This window comes from Limtongia smithiae (genome assembly GCF_038497785.1).
Source record: "Limtongia smithiae strain NRRL Y-17922 unplaced genomic scaffold V1518scaffold_3, whole genome shotgun sequence".
Lineage (NCBI taxonomy): Eukaryota > Fungi > Ascomycota > Lipomycetes > Lipomycetales > Lipomycetaceae > Limtongia > Limtongia smithiae.
In genome coordinates, this window is record NW_027117624.1 from 60673 (window position 1) to 87089 (window position 26417).

A 26417-nucleotide genomic window follows, 5' to 3' on the forward strand; every position below is an offset into this window, starting at 1 on the left:
TCAGACAAGCGGAGATGTTATAAGTAGTTTATTTACAGGCTGGCTGTGGAGGGTGGCCGAGATCGACAGATGTACGACACAATCTAAGAACAAACGCAATCGTGTGAAGTTGCAAAAGTCCGACGGCTCCACAACGCCATACTCTTTGATCAGCAACCCCGTTACCCACGCCACCACCATTCATCTCCTTCATGCGGGTCAATTGAACAGAGGCATGCATTTCTCATTCAACAGCGTCGCAATTAATTTTGCTGTCGCTCTCTTCGCCGCGGCGAACATCGCGACGGCGCTCTTCGACGACGAGGCCTTTGTCATCGACTGGCATCATGCAGCGCTGGGCTTGATTCCGGGCCCTGAGAACATTGTCATTTCGCCGGGATTTATCACGTCATTTTCTTCGGCAGGAGTGTTGGCAGGCATAGATGCACTGACCGGCGCTGTTCGCTGGCGTCATCATGTAGTGGACGCGACTTCCCCAGAGCACGCTGTCCTCAAGTCACTCGACGACTCGACTGTTCTCCTCGCAGGCGCGAGCGCCAATGACAAGCAGATCACCCATCTTTCCGCATGGCTTGACAGGTCGGGATACTCGGCCTGGGACGCGTTTCTTGGAATCGGCGCTCCGGTGGATGTGGCCGTCCGCGCGACCAGTGATGTGCTCGTTCTGGGCAGCAAGGGCATGGTTTCCCAAGTGCGCGGCCGCACTGGTGCTGTGAATTTGGAAATACAGCTTCCAGAAGGGTCGTTCCCGGTTGCGATTTGCGTGATTCCTGACACCTACAATGGTCCCGAGACTATTGCTGCCCTTGCTCGAGTTCAAGGCAAGGGATTTGGATACTATATCGTTAGCGCAGATGAACCCCTGTCTGAGTTCTTCGTTTTGGATCAAAATCCTGCGGTCATTGGTGTCTTGAAGGTAACTGGATCAGAGCATATTATTTACTGGACTCTGCCAGGCGAGCCAGGTACGATCAAGCTTGCTGTCCTCTCGACGGAGCCATCGACCATCCTCGAGATCCTTGTTAATCAGCCCTATTCATCTGTGTCATTGGCGTCTACTGCCGCGGACGAGATTGTCGCCACATTCACCTCCATGCAGGCGTCATCTTGGGCTGAAGTTTATAAGCTCAGCGACGGGGGAATCACTTTCGTCAGCAAGACCGAGGCGAAGTCAACTTCATCCGTTTTCGTCCCTGCGCAGAATAAGTTGTTTGAAATTGCGCCGTGGCTAGTATCAGTCTACTCGGTGAGCAGCGATGGTCTTATCCTACCTCTGTCGCAGCCTGCGGCAATCTCGTTGTCGTCCGAGGTTTCGTTTGCAAAGTGCAGCACGGCAGGATGCCTGGCTGTGCTAGTGAACGGCGAGATAGCTTATGTTACGAGTCCTACAGTTTCTGGCCATGGGCATGTTGCGTGGTCACGGGATGAATCGATGTCGGATGTTGTTACGGCGCTGTTTGTTGATCTCGAGGTTGAAGGCGAGAGCTCTTCTATCGACAACATATTGTTCGAGGAACACTCCACTCCTCTGCAGGCCTACATTCACCGAGTGAAAAGACATTGGCAAGCACTGGGAAACATCCCGGCTCACATCAAGGCGCTTGTCAAGCGCCTCCGATCCGGGGAGTACACCGCGCAACCAATTGATCCAAAGTCAAGCGTCGGTGACACTTTCGGGTTCCGCAAGTTCGTGGTCGTCGTGACGAGCAACGGTGGCCTTCGCGCGCTGGATACGATTTATGGTGGTGCGACAGTGTGGAAGCTTGACGGCGTTATCACTGGCGAACCGATTGTCGGCGCTGTCCACGGTTCAGGCAAAGGCGAGATTATTGTGATCGGCGCGTTTGGCAAAGCCGTCACCGTGGATGCAGTTGCTGGAAAGGTAACATCTGAAATGACGGTGTCGGCGTTGTCGTTGGGCGATAAGATCCAGTCGCTTGTCTCGTTCACCGATGGCGATGATGCTGTTCTCGGCGTGTGGACCGCACATGGTGCCCTGCACTTCTTGGGCGAGACGACGCCTAGCAAAGACGTTTACTTCACGAAGGAAAGCGGAAACAGCGTCAAGGGATACATCTACCATGAGGGTGCCCTCCTTGAGACCTGGATTTTCACGCCTCCAGAGGAGTATACTATCTCCGCTACTGCTACTCGTCACCCTGAAGATCAGACAGTTTCCATCGGCCTTGTGCTCGGCGATAGGTCTGTGTTGTATAAGTACCTGAATCCGAATGTGATGGCAATCGCCGCTATCGACTCCAAAGCCTCTTCAGCGGCCGTGTTTTTGATCGACAGTGTCTCCGGCCGGATTTTGTACTCTTCCGTGCACACAGGCGAGGGTATCGACACAGCAGCCGGTATCAAGATGGTTGTCGGCGAGCACTGGGTCGTTTACAGCTACTGGAGCGAGTCCGTTGCGCGCGGCGAGAAAATCGTCGTGCTGGACCTATTCGAGTCGGATATTCGGAACGAGCGGTGGAGCAGCGGCGCGAAGAACTTTTCGTCGTTCACTGACACTCCGGTTCCGTACGTGCAAGGACAGGCTTTTTTGCTACCAAGCCACGTACAGACGCTGGCGGTGACGCGGTCGCGGTTTGGAATTACGAGCAGAGACGTGATTGCGGGTATGAGCAGTTCGCAGATTATCACGCTGCCGAAACGCGTTCTCGATGCGCGGCGGCCGGTGAATCGAGAGCCGAGCAACGTCGAGAAGGAGGAAGGGCTGATGAAGTACGAGGCGGCTGTCGGCGACGACCGGCGGATAGTGATCTCGCACGCATATGAGGTGCACGGAACGAAAAAGATCATCACGACCCCGGCAACCTTGGAGTCTACGGTGCTCGTATTCTCGTACGGTCTCGACCTGTTCTTCACCCGGCTCACGCCATCGCAGCCGTTTGATATGTTGGCAAAATCCTTTAACAAGAGTCAGCTTCTGATGACCATCTCGGGCTTGCTGATTGCCGTGCGTGTTGTGGGGCCAATGGTGCGGTCGAAGCAGGTCAACATGCGATGGGGCGCAAAGCGGTGATTGACTTTGTTGAGTATAGTTTAAACCCTGACGCGAATGTAATTTACAAATATACATACAATAGATATATATAGAAAGAATCAGCGGGACATAAACTTTTGAGAGTAAACTACTGTGTTTTTTTCGGCGACGACCCTGGGCCGCTGAAGAGCCATAGGACAATGAACAGAGCCCAGGCACCGATGACGGTAACGATGGAGGTGATGTAAGGCCAAGCGTTCGGGATGGCGAAACTGCGCAAGAACTCGTTGTGGCCAAAGTGGCGCAGAGTGACGGCGCGCTTGTCCTTGATGTAAGACAGACCGGGACGCTTGTAGTTGAGCACGAAGGAGAATACGCCGTGCTGGTCAGGGGCCTTGAAGATTGTCGAAAAGATCTCAGAGGAGTCGACTGCGCCGGATGGAGTGAGTGTGATGCGGTAATATGGGTCGAGCATGGTGAACTCGAGCTGTACGTCGGACGCGACGTAGGGAACCCAGTGGTCGTCTACATACTCGGACAGAGCAGCGGAGTACGCGATGTCCTGCTTGACGCGGTAGATGGATGGCGAGATCTCGGCGGAGTTCACAAGCGAGTGTGACACCGAGGTCAACTTGATCACGCCGCGCTCCTGGAACGCCCACTTTGAGACTGCGGCAGCGAACTCACGGTTGGCGGAGTCGTCAAAAGCAACGTCGGACAACATGGCGCTGCTGGTAACAAACACAAGGCGCGCATTGTTAAGCGCCTGGAAACCGGCGACAAGGTAGGTTTGGGTGCCGGTTGAGAATGGCGTGGCTGAGGCTGTGTCCTCCTCGCCGGTATTGTATACGTACGCGGTCTCGTGTGCGTGCAAGATTGGAAGAATCAGCGGGCTGTTGCCGAGATACATGCCCGATCCTAGGGGGTATTTGATCTTCTTGGATGTGTCGGAAACAGAGATGATATCGGGGCAGTCGATAGCGGTCGCAGGGTCTAGCAAGATCGAAGTGTGTTGCTCGGACGAAGTGTCAGGATCATAGTTAAAGTGATCCACGAGGTATGAGTCGCGCATCGGCAGCGTGAAGTCGAGCTGTGATCCCAGTTCGCGAACTGCACCTAGTGGTCGCTCGCTCGGGTTCAGCAGGACAATCACATTGCCCCCTTTGGTAAGGAATTCGAGCAACGGCTTTGCGAGCAGGTTGGGACCGAGTGCCTTTTGCGTCTTTGGCAAAGTGAGGATGACGTGGTCATATGTGCGCTCACCGTACGCAAAGAGCCCAAGATCCGGATCATTCGGTGCACGGAAGTCGATGTCAAACTTGCGTTCTGCGGCAATTGATGAGATTAGTCCAGAGCGGTTTGGGCGGGAGCACGCAGGTCGGAGTGAACGTGTACACGCGTACCTGTGAGATCATCGAAGAAGACGCTGTGATCTTCCTTGATGAACGACGGATCCTGCACAACCAATAACCGCGGACCGGTGAGAGAAATGGCGCAAGCGCATTGCACAAGCAGCACGACGGCAAATAGCAGACGGGCGAGCATGGCGGACGCGGGGTGGGCGGACGGGCGGTAAGGTGCTATGGTGTGTACGTGTCGAGGTTTTGGGTCTGGACGCGGCAGGAGACGCAAGTGGTAGGGCTTTGCCCTAAATTGTGAAGCGCACGTGAACGAGTAGATGACAACTCCTGATCGCTTGCCAGACTTCAAACCTTAACTGGGCTGCAGGCCAATCAGAGTGGCGGAGCTGTGCACGCTCGATCTGGTCTAGCGCCGGCATGGCCGGGCAACAGAGAAGCCCTAAAGCGTGCGGCGCCTTATCGCGCAACCAGGGCTAGGGCGGTGTGGCGGGGTGCGGGTTTCGCAACGCGGCGCGGCAAGACGCCGCACGCTCGCGCTTCGTCCGCAAAACGCAAACCTGACCGCCGCTCTGCGTTGCTTCTACTCCGCCGCCGCTGCGCCCATCGCGTCCCTCTTCTTCTCCGCCGGCTGCCTCACGCTCGCGCCCGCTTGGGCTTCTCCTCGCTTCCGCTTGCCTCCTCCGCCGTCCTTCTGCCGCTCGCAGGCCGTATGCGCGTGCGTCATGCACTCTTCTCGCCGCGCGTGTCTGCTCCTCTTCGCGCTCGCGGCCGCGCTGCTCGCGGCCGCCACGAATCTCCAGCGCGTCGCGCCTGAGCCTCCACCGGTGTCGGCCACCACCTCCTCCTCTGCCGCCCGTTCCTACGCCGTTCTCGCATCTTCCTCCCGCTACGCAGTCTCTTCCGTCGCCTCCGGCTCCTCTTCTATCGCCATCGCCCTCGCATCTCTCTCCGCCGCCGTCGTATGCTCGACTGACCGCCTCCTCCTCCTTCTCCCCAAGCCGCCCATCGCCCCCGCCGCCCGCTTCGCGTCCCTATTCGGCACGTCAGAGTCCTCCGACGTGCCAAAATTCGACGCACATTCCGCACCACATTCCACTGCATGCTCCGCGAAAGATGGCTTCATGTCGTGTCCACCGGGGTGGAACGACGACATAGACCCGCCTGCGCCGCCGCTCGCGCTCGCTGAAGGCGAGGACGCACACTCGCTGTGTGCACTCGTGTCCGACCCCGCCGATTGCGTCCCCTCTGCGGCGTGCTTCCAGCTCGGTCTGTGTTTGAACCATGACGCCCCCGCGCCGGCCGCCCCGGGACTGCTGCTCTACAAACCGCCGATCGTCGCGTTGCCCGCACCGCCGCAGTCTACCCACTTGCTCGCGTCCCTGCTCGGTCCATCGTCGCGTACGACACTGCTACTCCGCGCGTTCGCAAGGAGTATATCCAAGTTCAACATGTCGCTCGCATCGGAAACGGATACAGTGGTCGAAGTGCCAAAGCACGCGCTTAGCACATACACCGTCATGCCACGGCCGACTTCGCAGCCGTCGCCTTTATCCCGCGATCCGTGGAGCGTCAGCAGGAAGGAGGAAAAGGACCAATTACGGCAAAGCATAGATGCACCATCATCACGTTCACGCGCCATAGACAACAACAACATTAACGCCCAAGACAACGATGACGGCATTCCCAGCAACTTAGACAAAAACAGCAAACGCGACGCACACAGCGATCCCAATAATTTCGCCACATACATAGACGGCAGCATATCGCGGCAGTTCGCATATATCAATGACAGAGAAGAGATGGACAACGACCAAGGAGACAAGCACGCTCACAGCAGCAGCCGGACAAGCGGCGCCAACGACAAGAACGATCTACCGCAGCAAGATTTCATGCCGAAGAACATCGCCGAGCACGATCATAAGATTCGCCCTAAATCGAACCGATCTACTGGTATCGCAAAGCGACTGAACGTGCGCGAGGTCCTGGCTGCGAGCGGCCAAGGCTCCTCGTCATGCATGGGATTGGTGGTCGCCATGGTCTGCTTTGTGGCAATGGGAATGTAACTACGATTCCTGTATAATCTTTGCTTATTTGATGATCTTTGCTTGCCCGGATAGAAGCAGAAGCGTGTTGCTTTCACGACCGCCTAGTTAGCGTGTATTTTGGTTATACCTTCGTTCGAGGGTGGATATTTTTGGATAGTTTTGGAGTTATTTCTTTGGCTCTGTTTTTCTTCTCTTGACTTTATTCGTACGAGCCTCTGTCATTGCGTGTATATTTGCATGTTGTTCCTTTGCTGTTACTGCTGTAATTTCGCAAATGGGACCGACAGAAGGACGGCGTGTGCATGGTGTGGTATATATTATTTTAATTCACATTCTGAGGAATACCGCTAACATTCACTCGCCGATGACACTACCGACTGAGGACCTGTCGGCCGACCTGTCCTCTAGCGCGGTTCAAAGACCGGGCCGCGGTGACAGACGCGACGAGACGGCATGCTGCATGCAGAGTGCAGCCTGCAGCTTGCAGGCCGCGTGTCGTCGTAGTGTGCTTCCGTGCATGTGCTACCAAAACGGCCCGGACTACAGTCAGCAACGCCGCGCGTGCTATTCGTGGGCATGACATCTTGGCTCCCAAGGAGTCGCGTCGCCTAACGCACTGAGCGGACGACGCGTCACCACAACCGGCAGCAGGCCGGCTCCTTTGGCAGCTTATCACTGTCTCGCCACGCCGCGCTCCCTGAGTCCCACTTCCACTGGACCGCGCAATAAGCCAATTACCGACACGAGTTCGGACATGCCCAAAATTTTTATTTTGTTTTACCCCACGACGTTACGTGTACGTTACAGATACCAAAATGCAGATCATTCATGAATAGCGCTATCAAGTGCGCGAAATATAAAACAAACGTTAAACTCCATTTTGATCATTTCAAACCAATCATGTCATTCCAACCGCTCCGCGTAGTCGCGATCTAGCTTATGCTGAGGTCCAGATCCTTTGCGACAATCATGCCGATCAACTTGTCCACGGCGGTGTTTTCGTCGTACCCATTGATTCCTCTTTTTTTTGCGAGCTGCGAGGTGACCTGTTTGCGCCACAGCTCGTAGTACCGCCCTCGGAGCATTAGTAGTTGCTCATGTGTGCCCTGCTCGATCAACCGGCCGGCGTGCATCACGACGATTTTGTCCGCTGATAGAATCGTGGACATCCGGTGAGCAATGATGAGCGTCGTTCTCTTTTGACTGATCTCATGCAACGCTTCGTGAACGTTCTGCTCTGACTCGACGTCTAGCATGGCGGTTGCTTCATCGAGTAATAGTATTTTGGGGTTCTTCAGCACGGCGCGCGCGATAGCGACGCGCTGTCTCTCGCCGCCGGATAAGCGAAGACCGCCTTGGCCGACCAGAGTCTTGTATCCGCTCGAAAATCTAAGGATTTTGTCATGAATTGAAGCTGCCTTTGCAGCGGCATAAACCTCCTCGTCCGTCGCATCAAGCCGACCATATCGGATGTTGTACATGATCGTGTCGTTAAACAGCTGGCATTCCTGCGGCACGATACCAATCGAAGCACTCAACGACTCCAGTGTGACGCTGCGGATATCCTGTCCATCGATTTTGATTGATCCAGACGCAACATCATAGAACCGAAGCAGCAACCTGAACAGCGTGGATTTGCCCCCCCCGCTCTCGCCTACAAATGCAACCGTCGCGCCTGCAGGGCAGTTGAGACAGAAATCCCGGATAGCGTCGTCGTCGCTTGCTTTGTAGCTGAAGCTGACGTTGTCGAACTGCAGCTCGCCGTTCGCTACTTTGAGTGGCACGGCGTCAGGGCGGTTGGTGACTGACGGTTTGTTTTCGAGAAGAACGATGATTTTGTCCGCTCGCGTGAGATGGTCATCTAATGACTTCATGAACCTTGTCAAGTAGTCAAGCGGATCTGGGAAATGTTAGTATAGGGCCAAGAAATCAATAAATCAAAGCGCATACATCTTATCTGCTCCAGATACGTAAGGACCGTCACAAAGTAGCCGATATCCTTTTTGCCGGTCGCCACACTCGATGCAGCGTACACGCAGGAAAAGAATATCAGTACCGAAAAGATCATATTCTGCGACAAGCGCAAGCGACAATTCGCGGCCTCGAATTCCAATTGTGTCTCATACCGCTCATCCAGTGCCAATCTGAATCGCTCAGTCTCGTACTCCTTCGTGTTGAAGTACTTCACAGTCTCGTATGAAGATACTATGTCATGTCGTATCTCGTATACTTTCATCTGTGCTTCGTGGTGCTTGAATTTGCGGAGGCGTCGATCCTGCGATAGGGCGGTGCTGGCCCACATGTAAGCCGAGACGGCACACACAACGACCGCGGCAAAGTACTTGTCGAATGTGCGCATAAAATATCCGATCGCAAAGACGGTGTCCAGTATTAGCGGAAGGAATTCAAACGTAACATTCTCGACGTATGCCGAAATCGCACGGCTGCAGTCAAGTCTTGACTGAATCTTGCTGGCGCCTTCCTTCACGTAGTAGTCGATGTCGAGACTGAGCGCCTGATTGAGACTTGTCATCGACAGCTGCGCATCCGAGAAGTGCACAATCGAGTTCCACAGGCGGTTCTCCAGGTACGTTATTATGGAGCCACCCTCGTGCAAGTACCTGAGCGCCAAGTATACCACGATTTCAAACCACGGTATGCTGCCACTGCCAGCAGCTTCAGAGATCAGCGCTCTAGTTATGCGTCCGAGCCGATCGGGCAGCGCGACATTGATGGCTCGCTTGAGAAGCATGAGCAGCACGCAGAGAAAAATATTTATCTGCAGCTTTCGGTTGTGCACCGGCCAGACATATGACAGAAATCGTACATAGTATTTGCCGTAGGTATATAATTGTCCAGAGTAAGTCGTCGAAGTGACTGCTTCCGTCCGCTGCGCTTTTTCAAAAGAGCCGCGGTGTCTCTTTGCCATGATCAAAGAGGAAACGTCAAACAATAGCGTTGCAGTGGGAAATGTCTGTGGCGAGGATGCAACGCAAAAACGAAGAGTCTGAGAGCTCGGGAAAGTTCTCACAACTGGACGACTAGAACGGTGCGTTGGGACCAGTTCTTAGACATGCGCCGGAGATTTACTTGACCAAGCTTAACTCCGAGACCATTACAGCGCGGGCTGACGAATTGACAACACATGAACGCACCGTGCTTTTTCGCAAGGCTGAGCTGCGCCGTGCTCTGATCCTCGTTGCCCGCTGATCCTAAAAATAAAGGATGCGTTCGACAGTCTTTTTTTCTTCGCTGGATGAAATCGCAGAATATGTTGGACGACGAGTAGATAGCAAATATTCGCAGATAACCACAGAATTGCGTTGGCAAGATGATATAAAACCAAGAAGGCCAGCCTTACTTCCCAAATACAGCCCACGATAAGGCAAACACACTTTCTGAGATCAGGCTGCGGGCCTGCAGACAGCAGTGTCGCCTGCAGGGTCCTCGTCTGGTCCTTAGGGCATTCTGGCGAATTTACAGCGCGTCAGATTTTTTTAGCTACGGCCCGGACTCGTCTGCCGAGCTTTAATTGCCCCCTGAATGCACAGTACCCTGATGACGTCACGTCTGGGTAGAGGAGACGAGATGCGAAAACATCTACTGGAACTCGCCCTGATTCTACATCTAGTTGCAGGGCGCATAAATGAGCTCGTCAAGTCACTGATTGTTGACTTAGACTGTGCCGCAGGCGATGGTCGAATGCGTGTAGCTCGAAGATCGACGGAAAGATCGCCACTGTTGAGCGAACTGGATGACCATCACTCTAGGCGGCAGAGCACGACATTCGCAAACCCATCAACCGGCATTCTCCAGAGTTCTTCAAATAGTCTACAAAATATCAACCTTGGAATCTATTTGAACCGATTCTTCGTACCGCGGAGTAGATCGGCGCGAGTATCCCGTTACCGGACGCCGGTTCGATTTCGATCTCAGCCAAGAAAGTATCGACCGAATCAAACCACTTTTACTAAACGGCAATATAACATCAAGAGCTTAGTTTGGATCCAGACGATGCCGCTCGTGCGTTGAACCGATGAGCTCACCGGCTCCGCACAAGATCGACGCTCGACGCATGTCACCGGTCAATCCCGCCATTTAGATTCGTGTCTCGCTGCTCGCACGGCACATCACTGCCTAAACTCACGCTGAAAGGCGGAACTGCAGCCCAGCGCACCCGCAATATATAGCTCAAGGTCGTGCCTTCTTCCGTGCCTTACCCTTACCAATATATTGGAATAGGGATCAACACAATTCACCGATACTATGAGATTGACCTACCTTTTGGCGCTGCTCTACGCGGCAGCTTGTGTCTCAGCATGGGGACCGTTTCATTCGCATGCTACGCCAGGTTAGTGATGCTGTAATCGCATGATGAATTGATCGTGCTAACCTGCCGATCTTAGAGTACAACACTTGGGACACCAAGACGATCGCTCAGTATGCTTCTCACTATATTCGACTCGTCTATAATTGCAACTAACCATTATCAGATGGCTACATGACAATCATATCAAGTACACTGACTCTCAGTCGCGCGACGAACTCCTCGGTCTGATCCGCAAGAACTGGGACGCGTCAACAGCGTCGGCTAGCCCGTTTTCCACATGGAACAATGATCATATCGTCAACTTTCTCAAGAAGGAGGGTGTTACTGTCAAGGAAACTGAGAAAGATAATCGCGAATGGCTTATTGCGACGGCGGGCAAATACTGGCGACAGATGTCTGGAACTGCTGAGGGTGGATATGGCAGCATAAAGGAGTGGATTTTCGACACATGGTCGGACTCTGCGATGAAGCGATTTTTGGATAATCATCATTTTGGTGCCCCTATCGACTCCACGAAAGACGCTCTGCTGCAGAAGATCAAGGACAATTATGACTACATTTATAATCAGGTCGGGGCAACGTCCAACGACGCTACTAACTGGGTCTTCAACGAGTGGTCGGATTCGGAACTCGCAGAATGGCTCACCAAACATGGATACGACGTTCCCAGAAATCCGACGCGCAACACCTTGATTCAACAGGTTATCGATTATTCACGTTCAACGACTGGTAGCGCGCAACATGCGTACTCGCACGCCCAAGTCGCGTTCAGCCATCTTCACGAGAATGTGCTTGACGCGTCAGGTGAAGTTCGCAATTCAGCGTTCAATACCTGGTCAGATTCAGATTTGAAGGAGTGGTTCGATGAGCATGGTATTGCTGTTCCGCAACCATCCTCAAGAGATCGGGTATGCCCGTCGTTGTCATTGTGTTGGGCAGAGATCAGAGTGCTAACTACCGCTTAGCTTCTCGCGTCCGCGCGTCGTCACAAGTATCTGCTGAAGAACGACATTGAGCAAGCTGCCAAAAAATTTTCACAGGTTTATGGGACTGCTTCAGAGAACATTCAAGATGCTGGAGCAAGCACTAAGGAGTCAATTGACAGCTTCACGACGGACTCATTCAAGCAACTCACTGATACATGGTCGAACTCACGCCTGCAAGAGTTTTTGGTATCCAGAGGCGTGATTGCCCCCGAGAACACACCACTTGAAAGACTTCGCGAGCTCGTGTGGAAGAATCGCAGGAAGCCGATCGCGACTTGGGATTATTGGTCTTTTGAGTCGTGGTCCTTAGAAGATCTTCAGAACTGGCTCAAACAGCAAGGCGATACAGTTACTGGAACTCGAGATCAGTTAGCCGCCAAAGCAGGGCAAGTCTTCGACACCTTGCGTCAATCTGGTGGCGATAAATATGTTTCTGTAATTACTCAGCTTCAAGATTGGTACAACTCGGGTAAGGACATTGCCTTTGAGAACTGGAGTGACAGTGATCTGAAGGCCTACCTTGACTCATATGGTGTTCCGACATATCAAGGATCTACTCGCAACGAACTGATTGCAATGGCTCGCAAGCACACCTCTCTGTTCAGACATGGTGCTGATCCGGAAGGATGGTCGAAGTTGTGGGATAAAGGCAACCAGTACATTATGAGCGGCTTATATGGCGCAGCGAGCGGCACAAAGAAGCTTTCTGAGCATATGAAAGATCGCCTGTCTGACAGTGTAAAGAAGTTGAAAGTGGATTTGTGAGTTCTGAGCGGTATTTTATCTGAACTTTTGGGACAATTTATGTTGAGTGAGATGGCCGATATATAACTATTTAATAAAAGACGCTGCGTGTTCTATGGCACGCAACACTTGGTCTGACCATATTCGCTTGAAGTTCTTTCGCAGTATCCCAGAGGTAGAAGTCAAGTAACACAGAGTTGATCTTCGATTCAGGATGCTCTCGCAGTAGAGCCTGCTTGATGACCTCCACTGACCAAATGCTGCAGCCTCTTAATTCGACCTCTCTTTCGTCGTTATGGTCAATCATTTGAAGACTGTCGATATGCGCAGTTAATTCGGTTGAGTATTCAAGGCATCCTAGAGTGTGCAAGATTTGCGGAACTCGGTAATCTGCAAACATGCTGATTTTATCGATATCATCGAATTTCCCGTACGACGTTTGGTTGAAGCACGCCCATATGTCTGGGACACGCACGTTAGCTCTTGTTCACGCGCTTGATGTAAACCTATACCAACCAGCTACTAGGATCTGTGCTCTCTTATAAATTTGGACTGTCCGTCCTTTATATTCTGACTCGTCTCGGAAGCATGGAAATGAGTCAACGACGATGTGGACTAGTCGGACGGCAGAATTTCCAGCTTCGGTGATGCAATTCGTAAACCGGCCACCGAATTGCTGCTCTCGATTAACCACAAGTCGAATAGTTAACCTAAATAGACTATAACTTACTGACACAAGCGCAGATCCAGCCTCGCGCATACAAGATATCCGTTCTTGTAGCATCGGAACGCTCTCTGTCGTATCGCTGCGGAAAATATATGCTATTAGGTCGTCCGTACATTTCTCTGTATCTGTCCAAAACGACGGTGTCGTGATCGGAATACCTATGCAGTGTTAGAACGTTGAGAGACCTCTAAAATGGAAATGAATTGGACATACCTTCGCTCAAAGCTCTATTGACGACCGCACACAAGCTCCAGTATCCAGTCCAGTATTGTCCTGCCCAATTGATCGCGTATCTCGCTGTCTCTGCCTTTCCAGTATCCTCGAGGTCGGCATCGGACCAGAAACTGAAATTCAGCAAGTCCACGAGAAAAATCCAGTCAATCGCGTTCGCGTCTCGCACTTTTGGATTAAGGACGTGGTTGATCCAAGTTTCGGTCGTATACGATTTCTCCTGCATAGCGGCGTATATCTGAAATTGCGGTGTTAGTTAAATACCATTGCAAGAAGAGCGCCCAACTCACACTAATTGCTGCACTTTCGCACGCGCTTTGGGATATGGTCACATAGGTCGAATTCTCGGATATGTATTTGGCGCTCTCCAATACGCCTGTAGTCGTCCGCGCATTTTCTCTGTAAAGTGACGACATTATCATGTTGAAGAATATCAATTGCGGGTTCACTAGCACGGGGAGGAGTCTGTGTAGCACTCTGCGGGTCCTGCGTATGCGTCTGCAATGATCGTCGGAGGCGCCGTTACGCGAGACTAAAATTTCAGTCAGGGGTCGAAATTTGACGTAACCTCCGCTGCGATCGTATACCAGACCCAGCCCCACGCCTCGGTCAGGGATTCTTGCAGCATTCCGACAGAACATCTGTGCAGTTATTTGACGAATCCAGTTTTGAGACTCAACCGTACTGCCATTGCACAGCAATGAGGACTTTCAGATCACTGCTATCCGTCATCAAGATATCGCGGACACTCACAGCACCTCAGATCACAAACTATCAGGGGTCGCGCAAATGCATGTCCTCAATGTCCCTCCGAGGGCAGCGATGTCTGATCACCGGTGGCTCTCGAGGAATTGGGTTCGCTATTGCCTCAAAATTTGCGAGCGAAGGGGCAACGTGCGTGATTGTAGGCAGAAGCGCAGAGACAGCGGAGAGCGCTTGTAAGCAACTTGACACGCAAGCTGGCCAAGTGCATAGTGCTGTGCAATTTGATGTGTCCAGCTGCCAACGAGTGTGGACACCAGATGACCTCGGTGGAATGGTAACGAGCGTGTACTAACTTGGACTCAGATTTTTGCCGGTTCTAACGATTGTGACAGAGCCTACAATCAATCGACATACTGGTGAATGCAGCAGGTATTTCACTTCTTGTGATTCGTATGCTTTATCGCTCTGGTTCTAACATTTGAAATCCAGGTATCTCACAGCAAAAGCTTCTTTGTTTTACGTCGCCAGATGAGATCGACAAAATCATTTTCACAAACCTGCTCGGAACTATCTACGCTTGTCGTTCGTTTTCACGTGCGATGATGGGCAAAAAGACAGATAGTTGCATCATAAACATTTCATCTGTTCTGGCTTCCAGAGCAGCTCGCGGTTCAAGTATTTACGCAGCATCTAAGGCTGGAGTTGAAGGTATGTTATGGGATCTTAGCTGCAGCCTCGCACCCGCTGTGTGTCATTACTAACCAAAATTCAGGACTCACAGCCGCGCTCGCAACAGAATTAGGTCCCAGAAATGTTAGAGTCAATGCAATCCGGCCAGGGTTAATCGATACGGACATGGTAAGCGCCGTACAGAGAGACGGCTTTCTACCGCAGGTACCACTTGCTCGATTAGGTACCCCCTCAGAAGTTGCAGATACGGCCCTGTTTCTTGTTCAAAACAAGTTTTGCAATGGTACAATTCTATCGATTGATGGTGGCTTTTCCACATCTTAATTATATGATACATTTTGAAGAAATATGCAAATCCCAAACCAGCTCTAATCAATATCAATAACCTCATCGATGTCATCCAGGAAAATGACCTCATCAACGTTTTCATTGCCGGCAGCTTTACTCCGCTTCGAATCGGTTTCAAGCTCTCCCTCGGCTTTCCGCTTAACACCTGCGGAAACAACCTCTTCTACCGCACTGTAACCATTGTCCTCGCTTGCAGGTGCCTCCCTTACTGGTCGTCGCGCAATAACAGGAAGCTGGCTGAGATTGAAACAGGGCTCCAGGTGGTTTCTCGGGAATTCCTTCGCTTCAACCAATATTTCAAGATTAACTCTTGGTGTACTGTCCCCTGATTCGTCCTCGTCTATAATTGTCAAGAATGAGCCGTTCTCAAGTCCTAGCTCCGTCATAGTCTTGTCAAGATTGTCCTCGTATTCAACATCGTACAACAGACTGGTTGTAACCACACTGAGCTCATCTGAATATCCCAGTGTATCCTTGAGCAGCTTGTCAATAAAGTCGCGTAATGTCAGCTTCTTCAAATCCATCATCACTCCCGTCCGGGCAATGCTGCATACTTCGCACGAACGATTCGGCTTTTGAAGAAACTCGGTGCTGAATATCCGCTCTGGCTGGCGCGACAGAAATACAGCTTTCGCATGCGCCAAATCATCATTAAGCACCTTGAAACTCTGCAACACACAGATACCTGCAATGATCGCGTTCGTCGTCGCAATAGCAGGAATAATATTGCCCGCCATTTGCTTGATATCGAACTTCGATTTTCTGTCGATGTTGAATGCGAGAGATCTCAGATTGGCCGCTGAGACAACGAAGTCTAGGGTATCGTCATCATCCTTGTCGAAAGATAATACCGGCTTTGGGGCGTCTGTTGCAGCATCCCTTTGCAGTTCCTGTAAACGTTTGCTAAGACGCTCAATACTGTCTGCAAACACAGCGAAGTTCTCGGAAGCTGACCAAACCGGCTGATCGTCAGCTGCAAGTGATTGCGCGGACACCGTGACTTCCATATCACAAGCGGCTTTCATTTCGTCGTACTTCAGAGGAGTCGGAGGCTTGCGATGCGCCCACGCCTCCACCATACCTACTAATCGATTGATATCAATGCTGAATACCTTCTCGAATACTAATTTTGCAAATTCAGCCGTTCCAAACGCGTCTTTAACTCGCTTTAGCTCTATGACTTCCTGGCGAAGATTACCGATTTCGTCCGCTAGACCTTGTCAACTTTCCAATACATCATGACGTTCAATCGGATCGCGCTCACCATTTTCAGAGGTAACAGAATTGTCGAGATCCGGGCTCTCGTCTTCATCAATGCCAAATAGTTGACTGAATAGATAGCTCTTCGCCCAGACTATGCAATGGATAGGTTGACTCGGCGTTGTCCGGATCGTACACACTGGGAAACTTTTGGGAACTTCCTTGGGAATACATTCATAGCACTCAGTCTTGCCCTAACTTAGATGTTAGTAACGTAGTGCCAAATTGTTATGACATCTGAACCGTGCCTTTGCAATAACCTGAACTTGTCCGTTAAATCCTGTTGTTCCACTTTCGATCAGCGGCACGTCCGCAGTTAAGCACATTTTGTTGACATATCGACGCGCATCCAAATTATCCAATGCATTGAACACAATATCAAATGACTTGAACCATGCAACATCAAATTGCTGATCCTTGATATTGGCGTGATACGCGACAAGATTGACATCCGGGTTGAACTTTGTAGCTGTCTCCTTCGCAACCTATTGCGAGACTTGATGTCAATAACACGACACTTATTTGCAATGCAAACGAGTAGCACTTACTAAAGCTTTCGATTTTTTGATGTGCTCGTGTCCGAACAGGAATTGTCGGTTGAGATTGCTGAGATCAATTGTATCTAGATCAACCTGGCATCACGTCAGGATGATCTGGTAACCTTGGCCTGCAGAACAAACACTCACCATATGGACTTCCTTAAATCCAGACAAAACCAGATTTTTCAACAGCTCACAGCCAATTCCGCCGGCGCCGACCATCAGCACGCGGGTCTAGCAAGACGCGTCAGTTCTTAGGGTGCTGTGTCCCGTCGAGCCTCCTGCACACTTTACTGTGGCAAACTCACATTTTTAATTCTATCATATACGCTCCCTAACGCCTCCTTAGCATATGTATCCCGAGCCATCGTGATATTTGCCTGTCGTGGCGGTGCGTGAACGCAACGTCTTCAATTAGCTGGTGTTGGAAATTCAGTTCGCCCTTGCTCATCGCTCCGTCAAGCGGGTTGTGAATTTTCTGAGCTTCACGTGATTTACCCCACACCTTTGAGTCTAGCGCCCCTACCAGGTTCTCTTATTTGTCTCCTGCAATTATCTTTCTAATTGAAGGGGTCAAAAACTAGTAGGCGGTATCAGTGTAGTATGATTAAGCGTGACGAGCATCATATTTGAGTTTAGTAGTTAACTGCATGCCTCGTTACTGCGTGCGAGAGATGAACCGTGCCCCAGCGAGAGGAGCGACTGCACCGGCGAGAGAATTATGACTCAGTCGTCGTGATAGCTAAACACGAATACACCACCAAAGAAATTTGGCAAATGTAATGTAGCTTTGTGATGAGTTAGGTCAAAGTGCGCGTGAGTCCGAGGCGAGCAAAGTCGATGTATACAGCCTACCCAATTAGGTAATCCAGTTCGATCGTTGTCGGGGAGTTTCCCGCTCTTTTATTGTCAACATGTCCAGAGTGTTCTGGCATCCATTTCATCGCAATCGGCAGCCACTTCAATCATGGAGGTCGACAATAAATCGGATCGTGCGCACTCGTTTAAGAGTATAACGCAAAGCATTTCGAATCCCTCCGCAAGTTCTGCTATTATCATCGCAGCATTCGCAGGTTTCGGCGGAATATTATTTGGATATGATACTGGCTCAATCTCCGGCATTTTGGCAATGCCGTCATTCATTCGTCAGTTTTCTACCGAGGAGAATCCAATGACTGGCATGCCGTATTTGAAGTCGACGCAGACGTCGTTGATTGTGTCGATTCTCTCGGCTGGCACTTTTGTCGGATGTCTCAGTGTTTCGTACTTGGCGGATAAACTTGGACGCAGAATGTAAGAGAATCGCCGTTCTCGCTGATTGGTGCAGTCTAACTTCCTACCAGGGCAATCATGCTTGCATGCTGGATCTACACGTTCGGCGTCATTCTTGAGACCACTGCCCAGCATATCCCCGTTCTCGTTGCAGGGCGCTTCTTCGCAGGATTCGGCGTCGGTCTCGTGTCCGCACTTGTGCCGCTCTATCAATCTGAGGCTGCGCCTAAATGGATCCGCGGCTCCATCGTATCAGGATATCAGTTTGCTATCACCTTGGGCATTTTGGTTGCGTGCATCGTCAACTACCTGTGCAAAGATATACGTGGCCCGTATGCCTACAAGATAACCCTCTGCATTCAGTTTCTCTGGGCTTCTGTGCTGTTCGGCGGAATGTACTTCTTGCCGGAAACCCCGAGATGGTATGTCAAGGTCGGTAAGATCGACGACGCTCGACGATCTCTTGCTCGCCTTCGGAACATGTCGGAAGATTCGGAAACTATTCAACAGGAGCTCCTAAGCATTCAAGCTAGTAATGACGCGGAAGCAGCATTTGGTGACTCCGGCTGGAAAGATGTGTTTTCAAAAGACCGCCGTCAGCTCTTCAGACTGTTCACAGGATGTGCAATTCAGGCCCTACAGCAACTCACTGGTGTTAACTTCATCTTCTACTATGGAACCACCTTTTTTAAGTCGGCCGGAATCCAGAACTCGTTCGTCATTTCAATGGTGACTTCCACTGTCAACGTGATATCCACTATTCCGGGACTGTATTTAGTTGAGAAACTCGGCCGTCGAAGCCTTCTGCTACTCGGTGCTGCTGGTATGCTCATCTGTGAATTTCTTGTTGCTGGACTTGGACTTGCCGTGAATTCTGATACCGCGAACAAATGCTTGATTGCGTTCACCTGCATCTATATCCTCTTCTTTGCCTGTTCTTGGGGTCCTGTTGCTTGGGTATTAGTCGGCGAGCTGTATCCGCTACGCACGCGAGCAAAATCAATGGCCCTAGCTGGAGCTTCAAACTGGTTCCTGAACTGGTTGATTGGCTTTTCCACTCCATTTCTCGTCGATGCGGGTCCTGGAAATGCGAATCTACAGACCAACGTGTTCTTCATCTGGGCCGGGTTCTGCACGCTTTGCTTCATTTTCACTTATTTTGTCGTGTACGAAACCAAAGGCCTGTCCCTTGAACAAATCGACGAGCTCTATCAAACAACTCCACGTCCTTGGCGAATTCCTTCGACAGAGTCTCAAATCGAACTGAGAGCTTTCCCAGAAATCTCAATGACCAATTCACGACCGACAGACCCCAAGTGCAATGCGCATTTGTTGACGGGCTAGAGAAGCATACCGCTTCTTAACGTATCGAGCAGGAGTGTTGTTGATTGAACTGAGAAGAGGCGCTAACGCCGTTGTATTTGTACTAAACAAGTTTCCTAAAAAATTGCTTGCGAACTGTAAGTAACAATTGAAAGTTAAAGGCCTCTAAAATTCCGTTAGTGCAAGACAGACAGAAGTCGTTGCAGCTTCTGCGAACGCAGCGTACGCAGGAAATGCAACACACTCACAAACACGAATGGGCGACGGTTGAAGGCGAGGTATTGGAAGACACAGCCAGGTTAAGAAAACCAACAAAAGTGGCTGTATGCAGCATAGACGAAGATATCAAATACACAACAAAACAACGCACAAAAAGATGATACATTGCAATAAGCAGTGCACAAGTCCTCCCAAAACTGCAGCCCTTATCTGCAGTCCTATCGACGGCACAGGTCCGCATTATCCGGTCGTTCTGCAGTACTTTCCTCCCTCCAAGACACGGTTGCGGAACGGTCTGTCGGCCGTCCCTCCGCAATGAGCTTAGACGGCCGGGCTGGGCTTGTTGGTCATGACAATGGTAAGCGCCAGGATGATGATGTAGGCGACTTCCACGACGACCGTCAGCAGGAAGACGTTGACATAGAGCATCAGCAGCCGCCGCCAGGATGCGCGCGAGAACGTGCGGAAGGCGTCGAGCATCGAAACATAGTCCAGGCCGTCCACTACGGCCGGCTTGACAGTGCCCTCAAACGACCGGTCAAACGGCACCACGGTTTTCGCGTCAGCCGGTAGCAGGCTCGCCTGCACGCGCGTCAGCACGACGTCGGTGGGGACGACCACCACAAACGTCCCAACCAGCGTCACGATGGAGACGATGGTCTTCTTCCAGATCATGCTGTGACTGAAGGACTCCAGGTCGTACAGGAAGTTGTCGGTGTGGCCGTCGATATGCATCATACGCGCCAGCAACATCGCGAGGAGGCCGACAATGCTGCTTGCAAGCCACCGGAAGAACACGGGCAGGCACGTCGCCTTGAACGTGCGGCGGAACGGCGTCAGACTGTGCCGCAGCGACACGCTCCGCGGGTCGGCGTCCATGACAACGTGCACCCAGGCTGTACTGAACTGGACTACGGCCAGCTGCGCAATCAGGTTGCACATGGCCATCGGCACAAACGGCACCAGTTTCACAACGGTGATGATAATCATCACCAATACAAACCTCGTGATCGCAACTAACAGGCCGCGGAAGTCAGCCCACCGCCCGTTGACCGAGCGCAGGTAGCGGTGAGTCCGCAGAATGCTGGCCGTGATCGGGCTCGGCACCTTGGATCCCTGGACGACGGCGTCACCGGTCTCGTCGGCCGCCGCGAACGTTGCACCGTTGTCGTCGCTCGGCACGGCCTCGTATGGTGCCGACGTCGGGTCCTCCACCATCGCCAGCGTCGGGTAGACTGACGCGAGCGTGTACAGCGTCTGGTGGTCAGCAGCAGCACGTCGACACAGGCACAAGACGCAGAAAAAGGTGACTCACCTGAACAAACAGCGGCACAAAAGCCAGAGTCACAAGGCCAATGACGCCCCAAGTCAGCGGCGTCAGGGTGTACGTGGGGTCTTGCCCCGGCTCGTCGCCAGACGAGGCATATGCAGCCCGCCGAGAGAGCGACGAGGTCGCGAAGTAGGCGAGAGCCTGCAACATCTCGGACGATAAACGGGAAAGAAAGGGGGAAACAGAGGATAAAAGTCGAAGTGAAAGCTACCGTCAAAGTTAAAGACGCTAATGAAGAGAGATCAAAGCGGATAAGGAAGCAATGAGCAGACAGCGTCTGCCCTTATATATTCGTTGTGGGAGGAGCCGCACAGAGAGGCGCAGTAATTGTGGTCTGTCAGCCGCGCAGGGGGCCAGCAGGGAGCAGTCCAGGCAGACCACGTGAGCCAATCAAATCGACTGTACCCGGGTAAAATATGGAACATACTGCAAAAGCAGGTTAACAGAAACAGACGCAGTGCAACACGATGCTTTAAACAAGCGGCGATGCGATTGTGGCGGCACGCGGCATCGCCATGCCGACGCTGCGGCGGTAGGCTGGACTGGCACGGGCCCAGCATCGCATCATGGATGGTATCACGGCTGCGTGGGTGCCCAAGGCCGCGCAGAAGCGCGTCAGCCGACCGGCCGAGCTCGACGAGACCGAGGGGTGGGAGCTGCTGGGAGCCATTATGTCGTCGCGTGGGGGTTGCTGGGAGCGTACTTGGAAGCGGCCTGGGCGAGTCTATTAAAGCACTCAAAGACACGAGAAACCAATATCGTGTACTAGTAATGGGACCATAAAAGAACAAAACAAAACAAAACAAAATGAAGAAATCCAATACCAGAGACACAGGGCGAGCAAGCAGTCCATCCCAAACGACAGTGCAGCCAAATCCAACGCAGTATGCTACATTATTTCTTTGCTCTGCCTTGGACCGCTCCGTTGTTGCCTCTCGGTGCTTCCACGTCTGTGCACTCGGCTGCCTCCTGAGGCATCATTGCCCGTGGTTTGCGGCCCCTGCGCTTCACGACTGGTTCAAGCTTCTCATTTCCGTCGGCTGTGGCAGCCACAGAAAGTTGGCAGCGTGCTACATTTGCTACCTGGCGTGCCAAGGCGCAGGCCTGTCGGCCCTGGCCCGCATGGGCGCACAAGCGACAGGACATCCATCGTCCTGGCCTGCAGGCGGCTCACGCCAAACGTCCCGCGACCGGACCATGGCTGGTTGAATGAGAGAGGCATTGTAATTCGCTTTTGGCCCATGGCGACGAGATGCAGACAGATGTCTCGAGAAGCTAGCCAAGGAAGCGCGGACAGCTGCTTTGAGATGTCTGGGATTCGCTTTGTAGCTGTCCAGAGCAGTGTCGAATGTGGTTTTGCAAGTTGTTTTCAGAAGATGATTGGCGAGAGCACAGCAAGCTGAAGAGTCGGTGCTGGGCCTGGGCAAGGAGAGCAAACAAACGGGAAGCGTTCGCCAAACGAGCGATTACCTAATTCTTTCTTGGGAGCTCGCGGGACAACTGGCTCGTCGTTTGGCACGGATATCATTTTCTGGTTCACCACAGGCTGAGCAGAACAGGTACAGAGAATTGCCTCTGGGCGGGAAACAAGCCTACAGAAGCTGAGGACAGGGGCAATGGCAAAGGAGGCATCGATAAGACGAAGAGCAACAGGCAGACAAAGAACATCGGACAGACAAGTAACCCTGAGATGCAGAGTTCTACCGCCGTTCAGCTTGCCCCGGCGACCCCATGCGCGATCAAGAACGCTACTCTTCTCTCCCTTCGAGGCACCTCCAGACCAGCAGCGTCAGCCGGCACCTGGGCTGCACGTATCCATCCCTCCTGTATACACCACGCCTGTCCGTCGAGGGAAGGCTAATCAAAGCGCAGCAGAGCTTAGACAATGACAGAGCAGAAGTAATTGAGACGCCAAGAAAGAAAAAAAGAAAGAAACCGACCTGCTGGATCTCCCGCTTGTAGTAAATCTGCTTGCCTGCCCAAGGGGCTCGCGCGGTCGTTTGGGAGGCCAGCGGCGACCACAACGACTTGCACAGCCTCGTCGCCACGGTCGCACGCGGGCTGGCTCAGCTGGACGCCAGGCCCACCCTGCTGAGCTACCGGAACAGCAAGTACGACAACACCCGGGCTGGCGTGCCTGAGTCGTAGGAGGTGTGGTGTGTTCATAATAGCAGAGGTATTACTCCTCTCTTCCTACCAGTTCATAATATGGCAGGCCAAAATCAACCTATACCCTGTCAACGAGTTTTCAGCATTCTACATTTATTTCTTTACGTATTGCTTTTCGTCAGCAATTACAGCTGTGTTGCCATGAATTTGGATCCTGTCGTATTAGACTAATAGTGCGCCTCGGGCGATGAGTAGTCGTCCAACAGATAGATGCCTCAGGAAGGCGCCACAGTTGTAGACCAATAACGTTTATCCCATTGTGCCGCCCCACAGAGGCGACCACCCAGGCATCTCCGACTTCTGCAGCTGTGACGACAATTTCCAGACAATGGCACCGCTAAATACTGTTCTCATCATCGGCGGATCCGGCTTCTTGGGCGGCCACTTGGTTGACCAGTTCTCGAAGCTCTCTCCCACGCCCGCCATCCACATTCTCGACATTCGTCCGCCGCCTCCACTCTCCCCCAAGTTCTACTCATTCAATCCAGACGATATTGTGTTTCACAAGGGCGACATCACGGACCCTGAGTCCATTCGCGAGATTTTCAGGGAAGTGAAGCCTGATGTTGTCGTTCACTCCGCGTCACCCGTCCACGGTCTCGGCAAGGGTATCTACTTCAAAGTCAACGTTGAGGGTACCCGCGCTATTGTCGACGTAGCGCTCGAAGATGAGTTTGCGGGAATTAAAGCTCTTGTGTACACCAGCAGTGCCAGTGTTATCTACACCGGTGCAGATTTGCGGAATGCAGACGAGACGTATCCGATTCCGAAGGTCCATATGGACGCTTACAATGAGACAAAGGTGCTTGGTGAAGAAATCGCACTGGAAGCCAACGGAAAGCGGCCAGGTTTCAAAACATGCTCACTAAGACCTAGTGGATTGTTCGGGTATATATTGGCAGTCGTGATGGTTAAGCGCCAACAATTACTGACCTTGAGTGATATACAGACCCGGCGACCGGCAACTCGTGCCTGGAATGCTTGACGTCCTGAAAACCAATGGCACTCTCTTCCAGCTCGGAAACAATGAGAATTTATTTGATTTCACATACATTGGCAATGTTGCTCACGCGCATGTGCTTGCAGCACAGAAGCTTTTGGACGACAGTGTTACGAATGTCGCGGGCGAGGCGTTCTTTATCACGAACAACACGCCAGTTTACTTTTTCACCATGCCTCGCACCATTTGGGCTCACAGAGGCTATGTTCCAAAGTTCATCATTCCAATGCCGAGAGGTCTCGGCATGACACTTGCCTCCCTAGCCGAGGTGTACGGCAAGCTCAGCGGTCGGCCCGTTTTGTTCACACGATTCAGAGTCGCATTCACATGCGCAAACCGGTACTTCAACATAAACAAGGCGATCTCGCGATTAGGATATCAGCCACCGGTAGACTTAGAAGCGGGCGTTATTAAGACCCTTGAATGGATTGATGACGAAGCCGAGAAGGCTAAGACTCTCTCTGAAAAGAAGGACGAGTAGTTTCTTTGGCTTCTCATGGTGCACATTTTGGAGGATAGTTCACTAGTCAAAAACCTCACAATATAGTTGCATTAATGTAAACCAATAATCACAACGACTAAATTGTACAGTACAAGACATAAGGCACTAACAAAATGTTTTGCTCTTTATTTACAACTCGTCTTTGACGAGGTAGATGTGCTCCAACTTGTCCTTCTGCTGTTGCCTCTCCTTACTCTGTGAGAAATCTAGAGGAATCTCGACAGTAGGCTCCGCTGGCACTTCAACCGGCTCGAGACCGTTGGTAGTGCACACAAGAACACCAGCCTCGTGGGGAGACACACCGAAACGACGACCGTTCTCCACAGCCATGGACTTGAGACCTGAGAAGTGGGAGCCGGTCTTATCCCAGAAAATCGTTTGCCACTTTCTGTCGGAAACTTTGAGGCCCGCACTAACTGAGTCAGACACAATCAACTGTCCGCCGTCCTCATTGACACGATCCACGAAAAGTCCTGCCCACGAAGGGGCCTTTCTACCGCTGGACCACGCCTTAAACTCGGCCCAGTATGATGGCAGAGCAGTGATAACAATACCACCAAGCTCCTTGGAATAGGACGTGTGTGTTGGCATATACGGGGTCCGGTAAAAACGCTCGCCAGGATAGAAATGCATGATGCCGAGACTCTTGTTGACCTTAACCTCCTCCGGATCCACATCAGGCGGCGGAAAGTAAAGCTTATATCCGTAAAGACCATATTCAAAGCTCGCGACGTAAAGAACATCATCCACGTATTCCATACCAATAGGAATGGTGGAGGCACCTACAGACTTAGAGGTGATGTTCGTCAAATCGGTGAAATCCATGTATCCAAGAGTACCAAAAGGAATTCCAGAAATGAATTCCAACGCACCAAGAAGCGGTCTGTAGGGGTAACCAAGCGTGTTCGAAATGAAGACTTTGGTGGAGGAGATTGGAGCAACCGAAACAGGATCCAATAGGATTTCTGGGTTTTGCAGCGACACCACTTTCGTGAGTGATCCAGTAGCATAGGTGTAATCAAAAACTTCAACGGAAGCGTTAAATCGCGAAGCATTAGTAATAAAAATGCGAAGAACCTTTTCAGACTTAGAGCCATCCGCGTTAGGTAGGTACACTCCATAAACGCCTTGGGGACGAAGTTCTCCAAATTCGGGTCCAAAATCAATAGGCACTGGCTCGGTATCCTGAACATAGTCCCACAAATATACTGATCCAGAAGGAGTCTTTGGGAAATAGCCCTGCAAGAAAACACTCGTATTAGCATTGTCCAGCTGAATCACGCTCATTCAGGCCTTGCTACCGTCAAGAAGTTGCTTCTCCTCCGATATGGATCGCAAGACATGATTGCCAAGTCGCCATAGACTTTAATATCTTCACAGGCCTTCAAAATATCCGGATATTTTACCGAGCAAATGCTGTCGTAGTAGGTGACTTCTGGCAGGGGATCAGGCTCGTAACCGCCCCAGACTGGCGGCCGCTTGAAGTACTCGCCATATATCATCTTTCCGAAGAACCACACCATCGGGATCATAGCCGGCCCGAAAATCATTTTGAGAGATTTTCGCGACTACCGGAAACTGGGTAGTATGGAACAAGGTGGGTGGAGAAACTGGAGGCAGAGGGGTTGAGAAGAGGATTGTGGA

The 26417-nt window shown here is 51.7% G+C and overlaps 12 protein-coding genes across 12 annotated transcripts; 6 read left to right on the forward strand and 6 right to left on the reverse strand.

Annotated features, from left to right (window-relative positions):
• The first annotated feature begins 69 nt into the window (after positions 1-69).
• Positions 70-3111, forward strand: V1518DRAFT_412976 (uncharacterized protein). Its single transcript, XM_066903210.1, has one exon. The coding sequence runs from the start codon at positions 215-217 to the stop codon at positions 3029-3031; it is 2817 nt and encodes a 938-aa protein (XP_066760490.1). The 5' UTR covers positions 70-214; the 3' UTR covers positions 3032-3111.
• Positions 3032-4583, reverse strand: V1518DRAFT_412978 (Dolichyl-diphosphooligosaccharide--protein glycosyltransferase subunit WBP1). The gene is made up of 2 exons (XM_066903211.1): positions 4396-4583; positions 3032-4318 (listed from the first exon to the last, which is right to left on the reverse strand). The coding sequence occupies exons 1-2, from the start codon at positions 4535-4537 to the stop codon at positions 3141-3143; spliced, it is 1320 nt and encodes a 439-aa protein (XP_066760491.1). The 5' UTR covers positions 4538-4583; the 3' UTR covers positions 3032-3140.
• Positions 4584-4915: 332 nt separating this feature from the next.
• Positions 4916-6558, forward strand: V1518DRAFT_190543 (uncharacterized protein). Its single transcript, XM_066900871.1, has one exon. It carries the CDS (start codon positions 5076-5078, stop codon positions 6414-6416), a length of 1341 nt encoding a protein of 446 aa, XP_066760492.1. The 5' UTR covers positions 4916-5075; the 3' UTR covers positions 6417-6558.
• Positions 6559-7330: 772 nt separating this feature from the next.
• Positions 7331-9327, reverse strand: V1518DRAFT_404282 (P-loop containing nucleoside triphosphate hydrolase protein; the record flags this gene model as incomplete). The annotated part of the gene is made up of 2 exons (XM_066901883.1): positions 7331-8298; positions 8349-9327. The coding sequence occupies 2 exons, from the start codon at positions 9325-9327 to the stop codon at positions 7331-7333; spliced, it is 1947 nt and encodes a 648-aa protein (XP_066760493.1).
• A 1220-nt stretch (positions 9328-10547) lies between these two features.
• Positions 10548-12514, forward strand: V1518DRAFT_189815 (uncharacterized protein). The gene is made up of 4 exons (XM_066900868.1): positions 10548-10749; positions 10805-10838; positions 10892-11636; positions 11694-12514. Exons 1-4 carry the CDS (start codon positions 10665-10667, stop codon positions 12477-12479), a joined length of 1650 nt encoding a protein of 549 aa, XP_066760494.1. The 5' UTR covers positions 10548-10664; the 3' UTR covers positions 12480-12514.
• A 35-nt stretch (positions 12515-12549) lies between these two features.
• Positions 12550-13832, reverse strand: V1518DRAFT_372029 (uncharacterized protein; the record flags this gene model as incomplete). Its single annotated transcript, XM_066901378.1, has 5 exons — positions 12550-12940; positions 12965-13134; positions 13189-13343; positions 13399-13654; positions 13707-13832. 5 exons carry the CDS (start codon positions 13830-13832, stop codon positions 12550-12552), a joined length of 1098 nt encoding a protein of 365 aa, XP_066760495.1.
• Positions 13833-13996: 164 nt separating this feature from the next.
• On the forward strand, positions 13997-15623 carry V1518DRAFT_412988 (3-oxoacyl-reductase). The gene is made up of 4 exons (XM_066903212.1): positions 13997-14455; positions 14514-14550; positions 14611-14829; positions 14894-15623. The coding sequence occupies exons 1-4, from the start codon at positions 14117-14119 to the stop codon at positions 15133-15135; spliced, it is 837 nt and encodes a 278-aa protein (XP_066760496.1). The 5' UTR covers positions 13997-14116; the 3' UTR covers positions 15136-15623.
• Positions 14880-17217, reverse strand: V1518DRAFT_189879 (uncharacterized protein). Its single transcript, XM_066900869.1, has 5 exons — positions 17106-17217; positions 16968-17051; positions 16668-16904; positions 16424-16613; positions 14880-16369 (listed from the first exon to the last, which is right to left on the reverse strand). The coding sequence occupies exons 1-5, from the start codon at positions 17178-17180 to the stop codon at positions 15180-15182; spliced, it is 1776 nt and encodes a 591-aa protein (XP_066760497.1). The 5' UTR covers positions 17181-17217; the 3' UTR covers positions 14880-15179.
• A 269-nt stretch (positions 17218-17486) lies between these two features.
• Positions 17487-19700, forward strand: V1518DRAFT_412994 (Sugar/inositol transporter). Its single transcript, XM_066903213.1, has 2 exons — positions 17487-18251; positions 18302-19700. The coding sequence occupies exons 1-2, from the start codon at positions 17926-17928 to the stop codon at positions 19572-19574; spliced, it is 1599 nt and encodes a 532-aa protein (XP_066760498.1). The 5' UTR covers positions 17487-17925; the 3' UTR covers positions 19575-19700.
• Positions 19701-19833: 133 nt separating this feature from the next.
• On the reverse strand, positions 19834-21580 carry V1518DRAFT_189766 (uncharacterized protein). The gene is made up of 2 exons (XM_066900867.1): positions 21088-21580; positions 19834-21029 (listed from the first exon to the last, which is right to left on the reverse strand). Exons 1-2 carry the CDS (start codon positions 21250-21252, stop codon positions 20094-20096), a joined length of 1101 nt encoding a protein of 366 aa, XP_066760499.1. The 5' UTR covers positions 21253-21580; the 3' UTR covers positions 19834-20093.
• Positions 21581-23120: 1540 nt separating this feature from the next.
• V1518DRAFT_412998 (3-beta hydroxysteroid dehydrogenase/isomerase family-domain-containing protein) lies at positions 23121-24901 on the forward strand. Its single transcript, XM_066903214.1, has 2 exons — positions 23121-24159; positions 24221-24901. The coding sequence occupies exons 1-2, from the start codon at positions 23600-23602 to the stop codon at positions 24750-24752; spliced, it is 1092 nt and encodes a 363-aa protein (XP_066760500.1). The 5' UTR covers positions 23121-23599; the 3' UTR covers positions 24753-24901.
• Position 24902: 1 nt separating this feature from the next.
• On the reverse strand, positions 24903-26323 carry V1518DRAFT_426011 (uncharacterized protein; the record flags this gene model as incomplete). Its single annotated transcript, XM_066905959.1, has 2 exons — positions 24903-26012; positions 26075-26323. The coding sequence occupies 2 exons, from the start codon at positions 26321-26323 to the stop codon at positions 24903-24905; spliced, it is 1359 nt and encodes a 452-aa protein (XP_066760501.1).
• Positions 26324-26417: the final 94 nt, after the last annotated feature.